This window comes from Mustelus asterias, chromosome 9 (genome assembly GCF_964213995.1).
Source record: "Mustelus asterias chromosome 9, sMusAst1.hap1.1, whole genome shotgun sequence".
NCBI lineage: Eukaryota > Metazoa > Chordata > Chondrichthyes > Carcharhiniformes > Triakidae > Mustelus > Mustelus asterias.
In genome coordinates, this window is record NC_135809.1 from 89,438,248 (window position 1) to 89,463,545 (window position 25,298).

A 25,298-nucleotide genomic window follows, 5' to 3' on the forward strand; every position below is an offset into this window, starting at 1 on the left:
CAGCATATGTCTGGTGCGAATGATACTTGCCCCTTATCAGTCCAAGCCTGGATATTGTCCAGGTCTTGCTGCCTTTGATATGAACTGCTTCACTATCTGAGGAGTCTTGAATGGTGCTGAATATTGTGCAATCATCAGTGAACATTCCCACTTCTGACCTTATGATGGAAGTAAGGTTATTGATGAAGTAGCTAATGATGGTTGGGCAAAGGACACTACCCTGAGGAACTTGTGCAGTGATGATTCATCTGGAACTGAGATGATTCAATTCCAGCAACCACAACCTTCCTCCTTTGTGCTAGGTATGACTCCAGCCAGTGGAGAGTTTTCCCCGATTCCCAATGATTCCAGTTTTGCTAGAGCTCCTTGATGCCATTCTTGGTCAAATGTTGTCTTAATGTCAAGGACAGTCACTCTCCCCTCACCTCTGGAATTCAGCTCTTTCGTCCATGTTTGAACCAAGGCCATAATGAGGTCAGGAGCTGAGTGACCTTGGCGGAATCCAAATTGAGCGTTTGAGAGTTATTTTGAAGCAAGTGCTGCTTGATAGCACGGTTGATTACTCCTTCCATCACATTACTGATCAAGAGTAGACTGATGGAGCAGCAATTGGTTGGGTTGGTCCTGCTTTTTATGGACTGGACCTACCTGGGCAATTTTCCACATTGCTGGATAAATGCCAGTGTAGCTGTACTGGAATAGCTTGCCAAGCGAGCAGGACGTTCTGGAGCACAAGTCTATGGTACTCTCTTGCCGGAATATTGTCAGAGCCTTTGCAGTATCGAATGTCTTCAGCAATTTCTTGATGTGTGGAGTGAATTGACTTGGCTAAAGGCTGGCATCTGTCCTGCTGAGGACATCCGGAGGAGGAGGAGGCCTAGATGGATCATCCACTTGGCACTTTTGGCTGAAGGTTGTTGTGAATGCTTCAGCCTTATCTTTGCACTGATGTTAGCCTCTGCCTGTATTGACCACACGTTTGTCTTTGCTAATCATTTCTTTTTTACATACCTATAGAAGCTTTTACAGTTTGTTTCTTGTTAGTTTCCTTTCATGTTCTATTTTCTCTTCGTCAACAGCGTCTTGGCTTTCCATTGCATTCTAAAATGCTTCCAATCCTCAATCTTACTATTTTTTTTGGCAACTTTATAGGTCTCCTCTTGATTTAATGCAATCCTTATCTTCTCTTGATAGCTGTGGTTGGATCGTTTTTCTTGCTGGGTTTTCGTGTCTCGAAGAAATGTAAATTTGTTGTAAACCCTCCCTTTAAATGCCAGTTGTTGTCTTTCTGCCTTTGTACCTTTCAATGTAGTTTACAAACCTACCACAGCCAACTTGCCCCTCATACCTTCGTTTCCTTTGCTTAGATGAAAGACTCAAGTTTTGGATTGATAAACATCACTTTCAAACTTGATGTAAAATTCTATCATGTTATGGTCACTATTCCTATAGGATCCTTTACAATGAGATTATTAATTAGCCCTTTCTCATTGCATAATACTAGATCTAGAATAGCCTGTTCTTTTAGTTTGTTCCTCAACATACTGTTCCAATAAAATATCCAGGAATTTCATTATTTGGTGGTCTATAAACATATCTCACCAGTGCTTGCTGCCCCATGCGGTTTCTTAGCTCCACCCAAACTGATTCCATTTTGATCTTCTGATCGGAGATCCTCTCACTAATGTATAGATCTCATCCTTCATTAACAGTGCTGTCCCACCTCCTTGTATGTTTGCCTATCCTTTGATTTGATTTATTATTGTCACATGTATTAACATAGTGAAAAGTATTGTTTCTTTGTGCTATACAGACAAAAGTAGAAAAAAAAGACATACCGTTCATAGAGAAGGAAACGAGAGAGTGCTTCCTAAATGTAGAAAACTCTTGAATATTCACATCTCAGCCTCCATAATGGCAATTTGGTCATATCGGTTTACTTCTGTTTGTGCATGTGCCTTTATTATTTTTGCAACCTTTAGCCTTATCTGCTGGTGCGTTCTTAAGTTACTACACTCTGTCTGTTCCTGCCACACACTGATTATTATTTCCCTTAATGCTACCTTGCTCTCTTACCCCCCTCTTCTCTCTAATTTATCACATCTTTCCTCACATGATCCCTTACCCCCACTATTTAGTTTAAAGTCCTCTTTTCTGCCCTGGTTATATGATTCACCAGAACACTGGTCTCTGCATGGTTCTGCACTGTTCAGGTGAAGACCGTCCCATAGTTACAGCTCCCACTATCCCCAGTACTGATTCCAGTGCCCCATGAATCAACATCTATTTCTCAAAACCAATCTGAGCCATACATTTAACACTCTAATCTTGTTTGTGCTACACCAATTTGTCATGGCTCAGATAGCAATCCAGAGATTATCTTTTGAGGTTCCCATTTTTAATTTAGCCTATAGTTGCTTGTGCTACTTATGTGGACCATGACAACCAAGCCCCTCCCCTTCCACTGAAAACCCTGGCACTGGAAAGGCAGCGCCACCTTCTGGAATCCTGGTCTCCACCACAGAAAACAATGTCTGCCCTCTGACTAAACTCACCCTGACCACCACTACATTTCTATTAGCTCCCCTCGCTTAATCGCTGCTTGCACCCCAGGGCCATGGTCAGTTTGTTCATCCACTTGCAATCCCTGTTTCCATCTGTGCAGACTGCAAGAACCTCAAACCTATTGGATAATTGCAAAGGCTGAGATTCCTCCACTTTTACTTTTTAAGTCCCTTTACCTGTCTCATTCTCAGTCTTTCACTCTGTCCATTACCATGGACCAAATCAGATGACCCTGTCCTGAGAGGTGTGACTGCCACCCGGAACAAAATGTCCAACTACTTCCTGATGTGTCAGAGTATCTGCACCTCAATAACTGAACCAAAGTTCCTCCAGCCAGGCACTTAATGCAAACATGTTTGTCTTGGATCACACTGGTGCCCTGAGCTCCCACATGCTTCAGCCACCACACATTTGCTGTCTTGCAATCTTTAATATTTAAACAATTAATGATTAATTTAAATTAATGCCTCTGCTTGTGCCTGTGCTTATATTCTTATTTCAATAAATGTTCCACTTCTGCCAATTGAATTCCCTAATTAAGTTAAATAGAAAATACCCAACAACTAATCTAACCAGCTTTACTATTAGTAAACCACTTAATAACAAAACATTCCAATTACTAAAATTATTCAAGTTTTGACAAATAAGAAAAATATCCACCATTCAACTATCAGTTTTCCTGTGATGTCACACTTTATTTATCTCAACAAGGTCTGTTCACTCCGGAGTCACGAACTGAACCGTTTTCAGTCTCTGGGCACTCCTTTTGCCCATTCTTCCAGATTCTGCTGTCTGTCCCAGGGCACTCCTTTTGCCCACTCCTGCAAATAATGCTGTCTGTCTCAGGATCCTTTTTCATCCGTTGTTCTGTGCATATGTTTTAACATCTGCCCCCGTGCACGTCACACTCTCTCCCATCCCTCTTATTTATCTTCCCCATCTTTTTATTAATCCCCTGCTGAATACTGAGACAGGTGTTTTTTTATCTGAACTCTGGGTGGCGCTATAGACCATTTTGTGAAAGATTCCGTGCCTCCTGCTTGTTAGTCACCACAAGGAACTAATCTGCAGTGTGAACATACTTTTCTAACCCTCACGCCTGTCTATGCGGAATTTTGTGAAATTTGATAAGCCTGCTTTTATCATTTAGCTTTTATTTAACATGGGGGCTTTTCTGCACTAGGGATTCTATGATATTATTTACCCAGGTTTTCACATGTTAAGGCTTGGAATTTTAGAAAGAGAAAGATGATCATGTTGAATTTTGCAGTGGCAATGCTGAATTTTGACATGGAATTTACTAACAATCTGCCAAGATGATAGTATCATCTCTGGGCAACAAATAATGGGTTTAAGCCTTTTTGAGATTTGAGCTCAATTGGGGCTCTCAGTTCAATGCAATGATAAGCGTATTTCATGGTTGAAAATGCTTCCCTTTGGGTGAGGTGTTAAACTACAGTCTTTTCGTTGATTCACCTGGGCATTAAAAGTTCCATGGCACTGTTCAAAGAAAGGAAGAGTTCTCCTGTTATTGGTTAGTGTATCATAACTTCGCTAAAAAATAAGATTAATTGTTCATCATTGAATCCCTACAGTGCAGAAGGAGGCCATTCGGCCCTTCAAGTCACCACCAACTCTTTCTGACAGAGTACCTTACCCAGACCCTTTTGCCCCACCCTATCCCCATAATTCTACACATCTGCCATGGCTAATCCATCTTGGGACACTAAACAGGCAATTTAGCATGGCCAATCCACCTGTACATGGACAGTAACCCGAGGCCAGAATTGAACCTAGCGCTGTGAGGTAGCAGTGCTAACCACTGTGCCACCATATGACCCATTCAGCTTACTGATGAGTACTTTGCAAATAATTAGTTACTCATCATTTGTGGAACATCTCTAATTGATCAGTTGCTGTTTTCTGTGTATATATCTGAAGGTAATTCCGGGACACTAAGGGGCAATTTAGCATGGCCAAGGCACCTAACCTGTATGTCTTCTGGCCTCTTGAAACATCCCTGATTTCAGTCACCCCACCATTGATGGTTGCGCCTTTGACTGCCGAGGCCTTTGACTGCCGAGGTCCTAGACTGAAATCCCCTCTTCACCTCTGCTGCGGTACCTCATTTTCCTCCTTTAAAACTTCCCTCGTGGCTCAATGCCACATTTTTATTTATAATGCCCCTGTGAAGTGCCTTGAACATTTTATTGCATTAAAGGTACTATATGCTGTTGTTGTGTACAATTCCACCAACACTGATAGGGATAGGTTGGCCATGCTAAATTGCCCCTTAGTATCCCAAAATGTGTAGGTTAGGGGGATTACTGGTGTAAATACATGGGGTTACAGGAGTTTGGATAAGATACTCAATTGGAGAGAGTCGGTGCAGACTCGATGGGTCGACTGGCCTGCTATTGGACTTCATGGATTCTATGATGAACAATGAATCTTATGTTTAGTGAAGTTATGATTCTATGATAGCTGTTTCTACATATGGACACTTTGAAGCACTGGTTAGCAAATTTCCTTCCGTATGACTGGGCCAACTGAGCTTGAATGCAAACACATGGACAGGAAATAATAAAGTTACTTTTGGACTGATGCGAATAAACAAGTTTTGAGATCTGTTGGAAATAGATTCTAAACAAAAATAATGAATTATCAGCACTTCTGAAGGAGGTGCATGGCAAGGGAAAAGTGTGTGCACAAACACACTTCTTGGACCTTTAAGTGCAAAAGAAGAAACTTGCCCAAAAACATTTCTGGCATCTTGATCAGGCAAGCTTGAGGTTTCAAGTCCAGATTGAGCACAGCAATACAAGTGTGGTGTCACTTGTGTCAAAGGTATAGATGCAGGTATTAGCATCCCATAGTTGAGAGTAATGGATGAGAGAGCAATATTATATCATTTCAGAGAAAATGTGAGCAACACCGGTTTTGCTTTGATATTAGGAAGGCTGTTTCTGTGTCCATTATTATGAGGCTGAAAATGAACTGTCTCAATTTTAATTATCAACCAAGTCGAAGAAATTTCTATTTAAAAGAGTATCTTATCTTGGTGGAGGGAGATGTGCATTATTTCACCATATGGCTAGTACAACTTTTCCTTCAATTTGAAAACAACTCACAGGCATTCAAGCTTTGAGCCTTTGGGGAGTGGAGAATGGAAAGACCGGTGGAAAAATTGTTGTTTAAGATTCTTATTTTACTTTTTTCCCCAACAGAGTTTTACGTTAGAGTTTCATTTTGATCCAAATGATTACTTTACAAATTCTGTGTTAACCAAAACCTACAAGATGAAGTCTGAACCAGACGAGACTGATCCCTTCTCCTTTGAGGGCCCAGAGATTGTTGACTTTGTAGGGTAAGTGAAAAGTCATTTTTGACCTGGTGAATAATTGTCATTGAAATTTGGCATTAATTGACACGTTACTATGGCTCTGATGTGAAGTAAAAATCCTTGCAGTTGGACAGCAGTATCTGCTCCCTGTGCAAACAGCTGATTTGTGCCTCACATTCCCCATAGCTCAAACCAAATTAGCCAGGCAAAACGAACCCCATTTAATTCCATTTGTAGCCCAAAGGCATCTCTCTTGGAAGCTAACTGCCCATTAATTGATATCTTTTATCCTCCAGTTTCTGAATCAAAGAATTCAGATAAGCAGTCGGAAGAAAAATATTAAAATGGAAGCAATGTGGGAATAGAGAAACTAGCTGTGATACGGAACTAGCAATGCCATGAGTGTGATGTGCTAATGACGTATTTCTGTCCTGAAATTTCTTTGAGCCAAATGTGACCCTCCAGGTAGTGTGAAATGAGGTTTATATATCTTGCACTGTTCGTAATCTGTTACTTGTCATTGGTCTTGCATCAGGTTCCATTCCAGTGCTAAATTAATCCCAACAATATGGGTTAGGTGCTCATTCTGCTTCTGACCTTTTCAGAGTTGGGAACATATTTCTACTGCTAAGTTAAAACTTTACTCACCAGTTCCTACTTGTCTGAATATTTATTGTTCCTAGGGGCCCATGAGGCTCAAACTGTTTGTCTTTTTATGTTTCATTTTTTTAGCAACTGATGCATTTCAACCATAACCTAGTTCTCATGTATAGACATTATGATGATAAAAGCAGATCACAATACCAGCATCTGTTTTGGAAGGCAAGGCATTATGCCAGGTAATTTGATTACTTAGTTTAGGTTATAATTAATCTGTGACAGTTCATGAGGAACAAAAGCTGGAGCACATAAAAGAACTTTCAGGTGCTGCACCTATCGAATACCTAATCAGATTCGCTGCTTGCCAAAGCATACAGGAAATGATTTTATATATCAGAATTGATACTAAGATTAATTTCTAGCTTTGTCTGTACAGCATTTAGTACTCTTATTGAGCTCAGCACTGTCTAAATTATACTCTGAACCCAAAACTGAGTGCCTGTGTAATATGGCACAATATAAAGACTCCACTTAATTTAATCATGCGCCCTGTGTCATGCAGTGCAATTGTGATCATTTGACAAAGATCAAATCTGGATTTCTTTTTTTAAATGATTGTGAGCTTGTTTTTCATCACTTGTACTGATCAACTTGTGTTAAAGAACAAATAATGGTTAAATTCATGTGCGTCTTATTCCATCCTGCTCAGATGCCAAATGAACTGCTGCCAGACAATGAACAGCTGAGCAATGCTAAAGCGGATTTAAGTTTTTTGAAACAAAAACAGAAAATGCTGGAAAATCTCAGCAGGTCTGACAGCATCAGATTACAGCATCCGCAGTATTTTGCTCTTAAGTTTTTTTTATTCTTCTAGAAAAATAAATTGCCTTTATTCAAGGGTGGAATGTATATATCAGTTTTGCTTGGAAAATTAGTGAACTTGATGTTGGGAGGGAGGAAAGATGGAATGCACATATCATAGAAATAACTCTATTGAAGGAGCTTGCTAATTAGAAAATTAAACACTAATTCAATTATTGCCATTGTGTTTTACAGGCAAATTTTAGAATGAGACTAATTATTGCCCTTTTCATCAGGTGCACCATTGACTGGAAGAAAGGAAAAAATATAACAGTAAAAACTATTAAAAAGAAGCAGAAGCACAAGGGTCGAGGAACAGTTCGAACCATCACCAAACAAGTACCTAATGATTCCTTCTTCAACTTCTTTAATCCAGTAAAAGGTGAGGAGAGATTTGAAAACATCCAAGAGATTCTATACATTTAGGTCTGCCTAATTTTTAAAAAAATGATTGTTCTCAATATACTTCCCATGTTCATGATAAACTAAGATTTCTACAAAAACATTTTTTTAATGCTTTATATTTTAGGTTAGTATAAACCCAAGTTTTTTAACTACAAAATGTGTTACTGGAGAATAAGTGAAATGCTCATTACATTCCCCCACCACCTCAAAGTTGAAAAATTCTCACTACTTGATCATAGATTAAAATCTGCCAGTATTTACAATATAAAGTTTAAAGTTATTAATGTCAAAAGTAGGCCCACAGTAACGCTGCAATGAAGTTACTGTGAAATTCCCTGGTTGCCACACTCTGGCACCTGTCCGGGTACACTGAGGGAGAATTTAGTGTGGCCAATGCACCTAACCAGTGCGTCTTTTGGACTGTGGGAGGAAATAGGAGCACCAGGAGGAATCCCATGCAGACACAAGGAGAACGTGCAGACTCCACACCGACAGTGACCTAAGCTGGGAATCGAACCTGGGGTCCTGTAAGGCAGCAGTGTTAACCACTGTGCCACCCTTAAATGTGTGCAAGAGCAAAAGAATGATACCAATGTAGTGCAGCAATTGTATTGCATATAGTCTGGATTTAAAACAAAAGGTTGAGATCTTTGGAGCATTTCGCAGCAAGTTCTTGCAAATCTTGCTTCTGAAGGAAAATTTTACAAAATAAATTCTGAATTTTGCTATGGCGAGTTGAAAACTGGAGAGTATCAGAGGCTCTGCTGATTACGTGGGGTCTTTCAGCACAGCTGTTGAGTTTGGAATATCTGTCAGCTTTAAATGCGTGAAATAACGATCAAAGCAGCATTGGGGCCTTATCTTGTGACTGTGGTGTGAAACTTGAATCGCACTTTACCAAATGTCTGACTCCAACACATGCATAATCTTACAATTTTGCCCACCAGTTAATTCAGGATAGCTGGGAGACTACTAAAATAAATGCTGTAACTTTTAAGCCTGTACAGCAGCTATCCGTTTATCAGCTCTGAGGAAGCCATATGGACTTGAAACATTAACTCTGTTTCTCTCTCCACAGATCCTGCCAGACCTGCTGAGTTGTTCCAGCATTGTCTGTTTCTACTTTTATTGGCTATTTGTTTCCCTGTAGGCTTTCATTTCATAACTTAGTAAGGAGACTGGTACCTTTTTTAATCATAAGGAAGAAACATAAATTGCCATATCTGTATTTAAAGATGAAGGTTAAACAGAAGTTCTCATCAGGTGTTTGATTATGAATCAAACCCAAAAAGAATTGTGTTTACAATCCTCAATCATTTAATATTAATGTAGAATGCCTTTTAAAATGTCGCACCATTTCTGAGTTAAGCGCATGAAAAATCTTTTTCTTGCGTTCTTGATTTCATAGTTGAGTACAGGGAGGAGGATAAAAGATTATGCCATTGTAGAAGGTGACTGGTTTTAAGCTACTATGATCTCATGTACCTGTGCAGATAAACTCTACTTAAAAAAGCTTCTGCATAAATGAGCATTTACTGTTTTGTACATTTGAGTAGTCGAGTGCCCTTACTTCCCCAGTTTACATTTGCTGTTCCCTTCCATTGAGACCTAGCCTTTTGTTTTGTGCCTGAGAGCCTAAATTAATGCATACATGTCAGTTAGACCCTGAGGCCTACTTCCAAATTCCCTGGCGCAGGTGTATAGAAAGAGACTGGAAGATATAGAAATGAATAAACATGTGGGAAGAGCCTGCTTGTACAAATCAAAGTAAGAGCTAGATCGTTGCAAGCAAGGAGAGCGACAGGTATGATGATGAGAGAAGGCTGTTGGAGCTACAAAAAGGTGAAACCAAAAAAAGGGACCAAGTTTGTTGCAATTTGTGAACAGGCGACGGGAGAGAAATGTAAGGCCAATCATTCTATCTGTGTACTAGGTTCTGTGTCATATAAATGTTGGCTGTTATGAGTGATTCATTTTTAAAAACAGACACTCATAATTGGTAGCATTGTAATGGGATGGAGGTGGTCTGCCATTGGCTGACAGCAAGATCTTCCGGTCCTGCTGCTGTCAATGGGATTTCCCGTTTTATACACCACCTGCCACTGGGAAATCTGCAGCAGGGGGGTTTGCTGTTGGTGGGATCGGAAGTTCCTGTCAGCAGGAATGGCCGGAAGATTCTGGCCATAGTGTTTGTTAATTCATATGTATTGGAAAAACAGTCGGGCACGGAGCAATAATGGCTGAAAGATATAGGGAGCTGACTGAAAGTGTGGTCAGAACAGTGGATTTAAAGCAGCTTTTAAAGGAAAGCAAAGATATAATGCAAGGTTGAGCATTCCAGAATGTAGCTGAAGTTCACAACTCAGGTTAACTGTTGATATAGGGAGATGAAAAGCAGCCCAGATTTGACGTTATGGAAGGCAAACACTGATGCAAAAAGCTGGAGGAGGTTGCAGAGGAGGAGATGTTGAGGCCAATAAAGGCTTGTAGATCTGCACCGTAATTTTGAATTTGGTGAATTGTGATGAGATTGATGAGGGCCAGAGTGGCATAATAATGCATCGCAAAATGCAAGTGAAGTCGTGAAACAAGTTGACATTTGAGGGATGGAATTTGAGAGGCCAGTAAAGAGAGGCGGCACAGTGGTTAGCACTGGTGCCTCAGCTCCAGGAACTTTGGTTCGATTCCCGGCTTGGGTCACTTTGTGTGGAATTTGCACATTCTCTGTGTCTGCGTGGGTTTCCTCCCACAGTCCAAAGATCTGCAGGTTAGATTGGCCATGCTAAATTTCCCCTTAGTGTCTCGGGATGCATAGGTTAGAGGGATTAGTGGGGTAAATATGTGGAGTTACAGGGATGGGAGAGTGTTGGGATAATTGAGCTTCCAGCAAGTAAGTATGTTTGTGTAGCATGCTGCGTTAGTGGACAGGCAAATAAACTATCTTTGGGCAGAATTCGGTGATGGCAGCTTGGTTTAGGATCAAGGGAAATGGTCTGTTAGAAACCAAACAGAGTGGAATCGACCAGAATACAGAATGTTTGGTGCAAATCGGACACAACTTCAGTTTTGCCAATGTTTAACTGAAGTGGGCGGCATGGTAGCACAGTGGTTAGCACTGCTGCTTCACAGCTCCAGGGACCTGGGTTCGATTCCCGGCTTGGGTCACTGTCTGTGTGGAGTTTGCACATTCCCCTCATGTCTGCGTGGGTTTCCTCCGGGTGCTCCGGTTTCCTCCCACAGTTCAAAGATGTGCGGGTTAGGTTGATTGGCCATGCTAAAAATTGCCCTTAGTGTCCTGGGATGCATAGGTTAGAGGGATTAATGGATAAATATGTAGGAATATGGGGGTAGGGCCTGGGTGGGATTATAGTCGGTGCAGACTCGATGGGCCGAATGGCCTCTTTCTGTACTGTAGGGTTTCTATGATTTCTATGAAGTGGCTTCTTGCTCGTCAGTGAATTGCTGTCTTAATCAGTTGGATAGAACAATAATGGTCATGGAGTTAATGATGGCAAGAGTTAAGTTTGGACATTGTCAGCATATGTGTGAAAGCTATATGAATGATAGCTCCAAGGGAAGCATAATCTTATGGAGATAAAAGGCCAAAAGATGAAAATGCAGTGTCTCATGATCTTGCTTGGTCAGGGGAAAAAAACACTAGCTGCTATACGACTGCATTGAAATAAACAGAACAAAATAAGGCCATTTGGTCATTGCCCCATAGGGAAGAAGATACAGGAAATTGGAGTGGGCTGCTATGTTAAGTACATGGAGAGAAGGATAAGTAGGGACAGCATACCAAATTCCCCTCCAATTCGATTTTCAAGTTTGCTGACGACACCACCGTAGTGGGTCGGATCTCAAACAATGACGAGACAGAGTACAGAGGTGAGATAAAGAATCTGGTGAACTGGTGCAGCGACAATAATCTCTCCCTCAATGTCAATAAAATGAAGGAAATAGTCATTGACTTCAGGAACTGTAGAGGAGAACATGCCCCTGTCTACATCAACGGGGACAAAGCAGAAAGGGTCAAGAGTTTTAGGTGTCCAGATCACCAACAACCTGTCCTGGTCCCCCCATGCCGACACTATAGTTAAGAAAGCCCATCAACGCCTCTACTTTCTCAGAAGACTAAGGAAATTTGGCATGTCAGCTACAACTCTCTCCAACTTTTATAGATGCACCATAGAAAGCATTCTTTCTGGTTGTATCACAGCTTGGTATGGCTCCTGTTCTGCACAAGACTGCAAGAAACTACAAAAGATCATGAATGTAGCCCAATCCATCACGCAAACCAGCCTTCCATCCATTGACTGTCCACACTTCCCGCTGCCTCGGCAAAGCAGCCAGCATAATTAAGGACCCCACGCAGTCAGGAAAAAGATGCAAATGTCTGAGGTCATGTACCAACCGACTCAAGAACAGCTTCTTCCCTGCTGCCGTCAGACTTTTGAATGGACCTACCTTGCATTAAGTTGATCTTTCTCCACACCCTAGTTATGACTGTAACACTATACTCTGCACCCTCTCCTGTTCTTCTCTATGAACAATATGCTTTGTATAGCGCACAAGAAACAATACTTTTCACTGTATGCTCATACATGTGACAATAATAAATCAAATCAAAGTCATAGTCTCAAAAGTTGTCATTGACCTTGCCAAGTACCCTGGTCCGCAAGGAAATCATGCTGGGCACTGAGTTGACAATGGTGTATTTAATATGCTTGGGGGCAGGAGGTGCAAAGTTGATCATTGTAGAGCGCAGAGGGATCATACTTGCTTCAGCATTGGGTTGGATGACTTTCTTAAAGGATAAAGAGTAGATACATATGAAGGTATAAATTAGGAGCAGGCCATTTGGCCCCTTGAGCCTGCTCCACCATTTGATAAGATCATGATCTGAATATGGTCTCAACTCTTACTTTCCTGTCTACTTCCTATAACCATGTCTATCAATAGCCTATCTAACTCTGCCTTAAAAGTATTCAATGACCTTGCCTTGACTGCTGTCTGGGGGGGGGGAAAGAATTCCACAGATAAACGACCCTCAGAAATTCTCCTCATCTCCATCTTAAGGGGCAGACCCTTATTTTTAAACTGTCACCTGGTTCTAGTCTGTCCCACAAGAGGAAACATCCTCTCAGCATCTGCCTTGTCAAACCGCACCTCGGGAATTAGTATGTTTCAGTAAGATTACCTTTCATTCTTCTAAACTCCAGTGGATGCAGGTTTTATCCTTTCCTCATTTGATAACCTCTTGATCCCAGGAATCAATTGAATTAACATTCTCTGAACTGCTTCTCATTGCAGTTCCATCCTTTCTTACATAAGGAGACCAACTGTATACACAGTATTCCAGATGCTGTCTCACCAATGCCATGTACAACTGAAGGACAAACTCATTTCTACTTTTTTAATGTGTTTTAATAGAACATCTATTCAACCTGTCAAGATTTTACTGGTATTGCACAGATTTGTGCCCATATATTAGTTTTAGACCTACAAACATTTGACCTATGTGCAAACCTTTGGATTCAACTTCTCTCTCCCACTTGTGTCTTATTACCCAGCCTGAAGAGTCATGAAATACAAGTTGTATATTTGAGGCTGGGATGTATATTGCAGTATATCTGAGGTGGTTGGATGCTGCAACCACAATATTTACAGTGTTGTGTACAACAAATAGTGAATTCTGCTTATTTAATACTTCCCCGTTTAATAAAGAAGCATATGTGCACTTTTATTTTAAATGCTCCGCCTTCTGAGAGAGACAGGGTTGGATCAACCTTACTACTGGGCTATCTCAGTGGCAGAAGAACATGTTTGAATTGATCAGCCAATCGTCGAAGCATATGACCTACATACCTAGCATTATACTGGCACTGAAATTCATATGATTCATGCAATGCCAGGTATGCAGGCTATGCATCCCAATGATTGGCTGATGATACCAAACAAAATCATCATCCAGCAGTTCATAATAGATAGAATACAGCCCATACTCAATCAGCCCAATGTTGGAATACCCACAACAAAACATCTGTTAGATGTGATTCCTGCATTTGGGCACCATTACTGAACAATCCTGAGTCTGCAAATAGCTACAGTAATACATTTGAGACGGTCAAGCTCGTAAGGTGGCTCATTTCTGCTTGTTCAGAGTGACATATGTTCATAGAGGCCCGTTCTCTGCAGACAACCATCAAATGTTCAAGCCTTGAGCCTTTTTTGAATTTCCCAGAGACATGAGCCTATGGTTCCTTGTTGCTTTCTCAATCAATCAACACACTTTTCGCCTGTGGTGTAAATTATCATGATCATTCAAAATTTGGCATTTTTGCGTTTGGCCTGAAGATTTGAGATGGCAAGCTAATTTCAAGTGCTTCATACTAATTCAAGGTGCCCAAAAATGGAAACTGCATTTTATTTCCTATAATTAACAGTAGCTTATTTGAAGTGAATTACTGCCTGAAAGAATTCATTGAAATGACTGCTTGAAAAATCAATATTTGTCTATGGTGGGAACTTGGTGAAATACCTTGTGTAGCATCTTACATTAGGTTGTGCTGTTGGTTTTTATTGGAGCTTAAAATGTATGGCTCATGGACATGGGTGCTCTGTAATGAGTCATCAATGAAACATGTACACCCATTACAATTGAGTCACCCACCCAACAAAAGGTTGAAGTGTAGTTAGTTATATGTTGCAACTGTTCAAAGGTAAACTTTCATAACTGTAACTGTCATGAACAATCGGATTGGAATTTTTATTGGGAAGGAAGGGCAGAGTGAATATTACTCGAGCTCTAATGGAGATGCAGAATGATATAGTTTAATTTAAAATGGTGTACAGTAATTGACTATATCCAAATAATTTTCCCCAGACATAATCCAAAAATGATCATCTTGGAAACCTGTGGGTGTTGAGTTCTTTTTTATTGCTAATCATAGTGCAAATTTGCAGTTTTTGGAGAGTAATTGACAACATCCACTTTAATTGCATAATTCCAGTGACTATTCTTGGACCAAAGAACTAAAGCAGCTATAATAAAAGTCCAGGCATCAAGGTGGTATATGCACCTGTGCACAGAAGTCTTTAACTTCATGCTGCAGAGTTCACCATTCATTTATTCACCTTGTAAGTTTGAGATTTCAAAATTGCTAATGAGTGAAATCTGCCAGTAAGTATTTACAGATCATTATGTACAATTCACCTTGCAATCTGCTTGTTCAAATGCTCCTTCTACTCTCGAGGAAAGAAAAGCAGGCCATATAAAGCAAACCGTTCTGAATCATACTTTCTATACCACAAATCCTATGACCTATAAAAGAAATCTAGTTGAATACTAATTCCTTTTAATTAAAAGCCATGCGATATAAATGATCCATAATTCTATTATTTTTGATCAGCACAGATTTGCTATCTTAATTTAAATTAACATTTGTGCTGAATTAGCAGTTTTGTGTTATTAGCAGTTTTGAGGTGCTGATACAAGTTTAATGTTAAGGTTAGCCAAATTCCTTCACATCGGACCTCATCAGGCTGAATCAATAAGTATGGGCTGAATTTGAACCCATCATGGAGATAAAAGGCCAATATCTAATGCACTGTATCACCTAGATGTCAGTCGATGTGGAATTTATGTTGTCCAATAGTTTTTTTAAAAACTTAATCTAAGAAAATTAGTTATAAAAGGAACATTATTCAGATTTAATGAACTAAAATGCTTGATTTAAATATTTTTGAAAAAATTGACTGCATTTGACTAAAGTATTTGAATTGAAATTCCCCTCAAACCAACAGTGAATTGGTTAAGTTGAACTGTAAAAGCTTTTTGAGGCTTTTTAACTACCCAACCTAACTTGCATAAAGGCTTTAATTTTTTTTTAAATGAACATCCAGATATAGTTTGGCTTTCTGTAGGAAAATGAAAAAGTAGATTTTAAAGATTCTCAACCATTCTCTAACTTCCTTTGATCAACTTGTATCCTATCTTTCAACTGATATTATCTTTGCTACTCCTTTATTGTTAGTGTGGTTGACTTAAATGCGACTTTGGTGAAACAGAAATTGTCACAATATTAGCTCGAGATCAGAATAATGCTGATAATAGGAAAGGGTGAGGAAGAGCGAGAAAGATAACATTAATACTTGGCCTTGTGCCTGGTTTGTGCATTGCCTATATTTATCCTACTAGCACACAATAGATTAAAACCTGCCTTTATCACATCTTCATCACAGCACCACCAATATTCACACCAGTGATAAGTCTATTACTCAAACATTTGCTGTATGTTGGAAACATAAATGTGAGGCCAGTATTGCAAAGACTAGAAATGTCCCAACCTCAGTTGCAAAGCTTAATACATACTTATGCACCTGAGTAAACATCTGGACCCCTTATATTGTAGAGGTTAAAACACAATATTTCTCAGCTATTTGTGCATTAGTTTAGAGTGTACTGGAAATGGACACATTCAGAAAAAGAAATCCATTTGACCATGAATAATAATTGAGTGTATTGGGGTTTGTTCAAAACAAAAAATGTAGACACAATCTTTCATTTTCAAACAAATAATGCATTGACTAAAAATGTTAAGGGAATCTAAAGGGAAACTATTGTTTCCTGACCAAACAAGCTCCCAGTGTGTTTCCACAAAATAGAAATACTTGGATCAATTAAAGACCACCTTATATGAATCCTTCCAGAGGCACTTCAAATGAGATGAACTAATTTGGTAATCTTGCCACTTTACACGTTTAATTAATCCTCCTTTAATAACATGTTTCCTCTTGTCAGCTTTCTCTCACGCTGGAATGTTAGTGGAGTTTTCTTAAGAATTAATAAGACATTCTCCTAGCGACAAGTGGAATGCTAGAGGTGTAAGTGGAATTTGATCAGCCAAGTCTTTCTGTTGAAATGATGGAAAGGAATGCGATCAGCCCATAAAAGTGCTTATGAGAAATACTTGAACAGGGGTGTGTGTAATGTAACATGCCTGTAATTGCAGCAGTGATAAAGCTAACAGCCAGCAGGAAGCAACAGTGCTTCATGATTGAACCTAGCTAAGTAGTAGCCACATTAATTGCACAACTTAGCAGATAAAATAGGCACATAGTCTATTTTAATGCCAGAGTTGCAAATCAGATTCCAGTTAAAGAATGTGCTGGACTCTAGCATCTTGAACACATTGGATGAATTGGTTTCACTATTGTTTTCCATGAATGAGCTCTTGCTCCCATTCTTAAAGACTGCATGAGAGTTGTTCATTTAAAAACTGGTCTAAAGCTAAACATTGGTTGTACTAATTTAGACTTAAGCCACAACTTAGTTACTGAACAAAGAATTTCAAAGAATCCAGTTGAATTGAATATGGATTTAAGTGCGCAGAAAGATCCCTGATTCCAGCTATAACTCGATTCAGTTTGTACCTGATTAGGGTCCTACAGTCTTCCAACCATGTCATAGGTTTTATCAGCACAATATTAACCACTCTTTTTAAGGAAACCTTCAGTTTGTGTCATTGTCCAGCACATCTGCCCCTTACCCTAAGAGGGCAACCAATGCAGGAAAGGAACTGACATTTTTATTTTTTATTTTTCAGTTTCTGGACATGGTGAGGCAGAAATGGTAAGTGCTTTTATAGTGCAACTGAGAAGGGGAGTTGATCTTCAGACTGTAGATGTTCCTTAATTGGAATTAAATGTTTAAGGATATTGCTGTTTTTTTCCCCTTTATGGTTTTCTCGGCTATATGTGCCTCCTATGCTCTGCCTTGAAGCCACTGCCAATGCTACAGAGAGATGTTTGAGGGAACCAAAAGAGAGAACGCTGAAAAATCTCAGCAGGTCTGGCAGCATCTGTAAAGAGAGAAAAAAGCTGACGTTTTGAGTCCAGATGACCCTTTGTCAAAGCTGGCGGAGGATTATGCTTTGCATGCGGAGGCTGGCGGGGTGAAATCTGAGAACTGGGGACTCTATCCTTGTTTTGGGAGGGAGGGAAAGGGGTGAGATCAGTGGCGCGGGAGATGGACTGTATGCTGTTGAGGGCCTTGTCGACAACTGTAGATGGAAATTGGTGACGGTGTGATCAGCCTTCCTATAGGTGCCTAGCCTCTGTCCAACATCTCACTGAAGCAATGCTACTGCAGAGTAATGTTGAGGTTTGAGATGTGTTTCTGAATATTCATTTACAATCCAATTGTGTAGGATGCCCTTAAATTACACATTCCATTGTGGGTGTGACACATCCGAGAGCTATCCTATTTCATTTCATCACGTGAATATTTCTTCATGGGAATTTCTAACTGCAGTGTGAATTTAAATTGGCTGCTCAAATACGCGATGGAATTTTTTTGTTGTATCAATGGAAAGATGGGTAAATCGTTGCCAAGATCCTTCCTTGATAAAGAATAGTTTCAGTCAGCCATCAATTGCTTGTACATCTATTCATGCCCTTTGGACTTATCCTGTCATGTGTTATACAAGCGAGACTCTTCAGTTTTCTTATGTCCTGAAGAGGTGTGGAGAACCTGGCTGGTATCTGTCAAACAAATCTTGGACTTATTTATGGTAGCTTTAATTGTGTTGGGGATACCTTCTTGAATTTCATAAATTCATAAGATCTAGGAGCAGAATTAGGCCATTTGGCCCATTGAGTCCACTCCGCCATTCGATCATGGCTGATATGCTCCTCATCCCCATTTTCTTGCTTTCTCCCCATAACCCTTCAACCCATTACCAATTAAAAATACAAGTTCATAAGATATAGGGATATAAGATATTTTCTTAGTCTCTGAACTTTTGAGTCAAGGTAGGTACAGTTGTGGCTGGTAATGTTTTTTGTGTAAATCTACTTGAGTAGTTAATGAGGTGGGATCAATAGAGTGCTCATCAAACCTCCAATTTCAACTGCAATTCCAGTGTCTGAGCCACACGAAGCATAGCTTCAAGATCTCCTGGAGCCTAGAGACAAATTCAACGCCAAATATAAAATCCATTTTCTCTTCAATATTAATCAATGTAATTAGTTATTTTAGCCAGACAGTCTGGCAGTCAGATGAACTGTTTGCATGCATGTCTTGTTGATGAGAGGTCATTCTGCAATTTTTTCAACCTCGCCTGGGATTTCACTCGTGGTTCATGAGCAAAAGCTTACCTTTGGGAATAGTAATTTTTTAACCTCCCAGATGGAAACGTTTTATCTGGAGCGTATTATAAGTAATATTGTATCATACAGGTAATTAGTTATATTGCACATATTAAAATAGTTGCAACAGAATTTTATCTTGTTTCCTAGGATGAAGATTCAGAGTTTAACTTAGCTACAGATTTTGAAATTGGCCACTTTTTCCGTGAACGGATAGTCCCTCGAGCGGTTCTGTATTTCACTGGAGAAGCTATAGATGATGATGAGGATGTGAGTACATTGCTAACTTATGACCAGTTATTTTTGGTAAGTTATCAGAAGAAAAGCAATGTAACAGTCAAAGTTGAGCTGAAACTATCATAGAATCGCTACAGTGTAGAAGACGGCCATTTGGTCCATCAAGCCTGCACTGACGACAATCCCAGCCATGCACACAGAGGAAACTCGCGCAGACACTGGGAGAATGTCCAAACTCCACACGGACAGTCACCTGAGGCCAGAATTGAACCCAGATCCATGGCGCTGAAGCAGCAGTGCTAACCACTGTGTTACCATGCCGCCCTATGGATGAACAGAAAGTAAAATGTTCTGAATGCTTCCTTGAAGTATTCATTGACCAAAACTTGCAGACTCATGCAGAGTTGAGAATCTGTACAAAAATCAGATAAAGTTTATTTATTAGTCATAAGTAAGGCTTACATTAACACTACAATTTTGGCTCTATACAATTAAAAAGATTCAAAACAAATAAATTTCTTGGATAGGTGGTGTCTGTACCTCAGAATATTTAAAACAAATGATGTTTGATTAGTGTTAATAGTATAAACAAATTATGAATTCTGGTATCTATTACACCAGATTTGAAACAAGCTACAGTGTACTTATTTGAGAATAAAGAAAAATACAGCACAGGAACAGGCCCTTCAGCCCTCCAAGCCTGTGCCGATCACGATGCCTGCCTAACCTAAAACTATATGCACTTAACGGAGTCTGAATCCTTCCATTCCCATCCTACTCATGTATTTGCCTAATTGCCCCTTAAATGACACTATTGTATCTGCTCCCACCACCTCCCTAGGCAGCGCGTTTCAGACATTCATCACCCTCTGTAAAAACTTGCCTCGCACATCTCCTCTAAACTTTTCCCCACGCATCTTAAACCCATGTATGTCCCTGAGTACTTGACTTTTCTACCCTAGGAAAGAGCATCTGACTACTCTGCCCATGCCACTCATAATCTTGTGGACCTCTATCAGGTCACCCCTCAACCTCCATCATTCCAGTGAGAACAAACTGAGTTTATCCAACCTCTCCTCGTAGCTACTGCCCTCCAGGCCAGGCAACATCCTGGTTAACCTCTTCTGTACCCCCTCCAAAGCATCTACATCGCTCTGGTTGTGTGGTGACCAGAATTGTACACAATATTCTAAATGAGGTCTAACTAAGGTTCTGTACAGCTGCAGCATGACCTGCCAATTTTAATACTCAATATCCCGATTGATGAAGGCAAGTATGCTGTATGCTTTCTTGACTACCTTATCCACCTGCATTGCCATTTTCTGTGATCGGTGGACATGTATGCCCAGATCTCTCTGCCTGTCAATACTCCTACCATTTACTATATAATTCCTACATGCATTGGACCTTCCAAAATACATTATCTCACACTTGTCCAGATTAAACTCCATTTGCCATTTCTCCGCCCAAGTCTCCAACCAGTCTATATCTTGCTGTATCCTCTGACAATCTTCTTCACTATCTGTAACTCCACCAGTTTTTGATCAAACCAGCTACATTTTCCTCCCAATCATTTATATTATATATATATATATATATATATTACAGACTACGAACAACACAGGTCCCAGAACTGATCCCTGTGGAACACTGCTAGTCACAGCCTTCCATTCAGAAAAGCACCCCTCTAGTGCTACCCTCTGTCTTCTATGGCCAAGCCAGTTCTGTATCCATCTTGCCAGCTCTCCTCTGATCCCATTTAACTTTCGTACCAATCTACCATGAGGTACCTTGCCAAAGGCTTTACTGAAGTTCATGTATACAACATCCACTGCCTTTCCCTCAACTGTCATCTTCGTCACTTCCTCGAAAAACTCGATCAAGTTAGTGAGGCATGACCTCCCCTTCACATAACCATGCTGTCCATCACTAAGTCCATTTCTTTCCAAATGTGAGTAAATCCTGTCCCTAAGAATCTTTTCCAATAATTTTCCTATCACTGACATAAAGCTCACCGGCCTATAATTTCATAAGAACATAAGAAATAGGAGCAGGAGTAGGCCATCTGGCCCTTCGAGCCTGCCCCGCCATTCAACAAGATCATGGCTGATCTGAAGCGAATCAGTTCCACTTACCCGCCTGCTCCCCATATCCCCTAATTCCCTTATCGATCAGAAAACTATCTACCCGTGATTTAAACATATTCAACGAGGAAGCCTCCACCACTTCAATGGGCAGAGAATTCCAGAGATTCACTACCCTCTGAGAGAAGAAGTTCCCCCTCAACTCTGTTCTGAACCGGCCCCCCCTTGAGGCTGTGCCCTCTAGTTCTGGTTTCCCTTCTAAGTGGAAAGAATCTCTCCACCTCTACCCTATCCAGCCCCTTCATTATCTTATATGTCTCTATAAGATCACCCCTCATCCTTCTGAACTCCAACGAGTACAGACCCAATCTGTTTAATCTCTCCTCATAAGCTACACCCCTCATCTCCGTTATCAACCTGGTGAACCTTCTCTGCACTCCCTCCAAGGCCAATATATCCTTTCGCAAATAAGGGGACCAAAACTGCACACAGTACTCCAGTTGCGGCCTCACCAGTGCCTTGTACAGTTGCAGCAAGACCTCCCTGCTTTTATATTCTATCCCCCTCGCGTTAAAGGCCAACATTCCATTCGCCTTCTTGATCACCTGCTGCACCTGCAGACTGAGTTTTTGCGATTCGTGCACAAGGACCCCCAGGTCCCTCTGCACAGTCGCACGATGTAATTTTTCTCCATTTAAATAATATTCCAATTTACTATTATTTCTTCCAAAGTGGATAACCTCACATTTGCTTACGTTATATTCCATCTGCCAGATCCTCGCCCACTCGCTCAGCCTATCCAAATCTCTCTGCAGACTTTCCGCGTCCTCCATGCAATTCGCTTTCCCACTCACCTTCGTGTCATCAGCAAATTTGAATACCCTAGATTCAGTCCCCTCCTCCAGATCATCTATGTAAATGGTAAACAATTGAGGCCCCAGCACCGATCCCTGCGGCACGCCACTGGTCACCAACTGCCAACCAGAAAAACACCCATTTATCCCAACTCTCTGCTTCCTGTTAGATAGCCAATCCACGCCAACACCTTACCCCTAACTCCGTGTACCCCAATCTTCTGCAGCAACCTTTTGTGAGGCACCTTATCGAACGCCTTCTGGAAATCTAAAAACACCACATCCACCGGTTCCCCTCTGTCACCCGCACTAGTGACATCTTCATAAAAGTCCAGTAGATTCGTCAAACACGACTTTCGCTTCATGAATCCATGCTGCGTCTGCTTGATCGAACCATTCTTATTCAGGTGCTCTGTTATTTCCTCTTTAATAATGGACTCTAGCATCTTCCCAACTACGGACGTTAAGTTAACCGGCCTGTAGTTACCCGCCTTTTGTCTATTTCCTTTTTTAAACAGTGGCGTAACAGTAGCTGTTTTCCAGTCAGCCGGCACTACCCCAGAGTCCAGCGAATTTTGATAAATTACTACTAACGCATCTGCTATTACCTCAGCCATTTCTTTCAGTACCCTGGGATGCATTCCATCCGGGCCCGGGGACTTGTCTACCTTCAGTCCTATTAGTCTACCAAGCACCACCTCCTTAGTAACAGTAATTGTATTAAGGACTTCCCCTCCCACCAACTCTCGATCTCTAATATTCGGCAAACTATTTGTGTCTTCCACCGTGAAGACCGACACAAAGAACTTATTTAAAGTCTCAGCCATTTCCTCGTTTTCCACTATTAAATCCCCCCTCTCATCTTCCAAGGGTCCAACATTCACTCTAGCCACTCTATTCCTTTTTATATACTTGTAAAAACTTTTACTATCATTTTTTATATTTTGAGCTAGTTTAGTTTCATAATCTTCTTTCCTTTCTTAATCGCTTTCTTAGTCGTTCTTTGTTTTCCTTTAAAGCTTTCCCAATCCACTAATTCTCCACTATTTTTGGCCACTCTGTACGCATCTGATTTTATTTTAATACTCTCCTTTATTTCCTTCGTTATCCACGTCCGGTTATCCTTTTTCTTACAGTCCTCCTTTATCACCGGAATATATTTTTGCTGAGTACTTAAAAAAAATCTCCTTAAAAATCCTCCACTGTTCCTCAGCTGTCCTACCTACCAGTCTGCTCGCCCAGTCTACATTAGCCAATTCCACCCTCATCCTATCGTACTCCCCTCTGTTCAAGCAGAGGACACTGGTTTGGGACCCTACTTTCTCACCCTCCATCTGTATCAGAAATTCCACCATATTATGATCGCTCATCCCAAGAGGATCCTTCACAAGAAGATCCTTAATCCTACCTGTCTCATTGCACAGAACCAGATCCAAGATAGCTCGCTCTCGTAGGTTCTGTAACATACTGTTAAATGAAACAATCCCGACAGCATTCCAAGAACTCTTCCTCAAGCCCTCCACGTCCAATTTGAGTCGACCAATCAATATGTAGGTTAAAATCCCCCATGATTATTGCCGTTCCACTTTTGCACGCATCCATTATTTGCTTGTTTATAGCCCTCCCCACCTCTAAGTTATTATTTGGGGGCCTATAGACCACGCCTACCAGCGTCTTTCTCCCCCTACTGTTCCTTATCTCCACCCACAACGATTCCACGTTTTGCTCCTTAGAGCCTATGTCGTCTCTCACTACCGTCCTGATATTATCCTTTATTAACAAAGCTACCCCACCTCCTTTTTCTACCTGTCTATCCTTCCTAAATGCCTGATAACCCTGTATATTCAGTTCCCAGTCCCGGTCACCCTGCAACCACGTTTCTGTGATGGACACTAGATCATATTCATTTGTATGGATTTGTGCCATCAACTCATTTACTTTGTTTCGAATGTTTCGTGCATTCAGGCAAAGTGTCTTTATGCCAGCCTTTATCTGGACCCGGTTTGTTGAAGCGCTACTAACATCTCCCAAGCCCCCTCCTCCTTTAGCTAGTTGGGTTATCCCCACTGCCACCCTTAAACAATGGAACAACATTGGCTATCGTCTAGTCCTCTGGAACTTCACCCGTAGCCAATGAGGATACAAAGATTTCTGTCAAGGCCCCAGCATTTTCCACCCTTGTCTCCCTCACCATTCTGGGGTAGATCCCATCAGGCCCTGGGGAAGGAGGCGAACAACAGTTGAACTTCAGTACATGTTGAAATAAGGGGAAGATATCTATAAGATTTTAATAACATTGAATTAAAATGGCTTTTAATTAATAGATCCTATCCAGTGAAATTCCGTGACTTTTTGGAAGATGTCTAAAATTGGTGTGAAGTCTTCTATTTGACTTTCCAAATATATTTTGATAAAATTGCTCTTAAAGGACAGTTATTGAAAGAAATTGGCTGAAGGAAGTAGATGCTAAGTAATTATTAGGGGATGATGTCAGCATTGTGGGTTAGGTAGTGGGCAGAATATTAAATGATGTTCCCCAGGGTTCATTTCTGGAGCCATCATCTACCTTCATATATAAGCTTCAGTTTGCTAATGATACCAAGCATTAAGGGGTTGGTGAGGAGAGAGGGCATAGAGGCTGTTGAGATGGACACAGTTGAGGTAGCAGACTAAACAAAGTGGGTAAGGGGGAACCCCAAATATGTGCTGGGGAACATAACCCCGCCCTGGATGTTCTCGGGTAAGGATTGCGTAGCTATCACCCAGGAATGCTTCACTTCAGGCAATTGCCCTGCACTAGGAACCATCTAATAATGCAACTTAAACCACAGCCTTCAGATGGTTCCAACTGTAATAGAGCAATAGTTATCCAGAAAAAATTAAAAAACTCCTAACTTGTGGATAACTGTAACGCTACGACAACACCCCCTGACTGCTCTTCCCTCCTTGGCCTGACCCAACCCCACCCCGACCTGAGCTAAACCATGCACATCACCCCCACCCAGGCCCTACCCACATACCTTCTCCCTGGCTTGCCAAAGAGGCTGGGCCTTAAACTTATCTGGTTTACAGGAGCTAGTGATGTACAAAAGGGGCATGGCTTACTGGGCTGGATTGATCTTGCCTGGCCTGAGTTGGAAGGTCGGACATGATGTTGTGGTAATTATGGAGGCTTGGATGAAAGAAGGGCAGGACTGG

At 40.9% G+C, this 25,298-nt stretch overlaps 1 protein-coding gene and 1 non-coding gene across 3 annotated transcripts in view; both read left to right on the forward strand.

Moving 5' to 3' along the window:
* The window catches only part of nap1l4b (nucleosome assembly protein 1-like 4b), a 107,877-nt gene that overhangs the window by 54,154 nt on the left and 28,425 nt on the right, over positions 1-25,298 (forward strand). For both annotated transcript variants that reach the window (XM_078220495.1, XM_078220494.1), the window contains exons 9-12: positions 5,793-5,932; positions 7,606-7,751; positions 17,383-17,408; positions 19,076-19,195. In XM_078220495.1, coding sequence (XP_078076621.1) covers positions 5,793-5,932; positions 7,606-7,751; positions 17,383-17,408; positions 19,076-19,195 — 432 coding nt within the window. The remainder of the gene's footprint in view (positions 1-5,792; positions 5,933-7,605; positions 7,752-17,382; positions 17,409-19,075; positions 19,196-25,298) is intronic.
* LOC144499356 (small nucleolar RNA SNORA54) lies at positions 6,400-6,527 on the forward strand. The gene has a single exon (XR_013498829.1). It is a non-coding gene; the product is annotated as a small nucleolar RNA SNORA54 (small nucleolar RNA).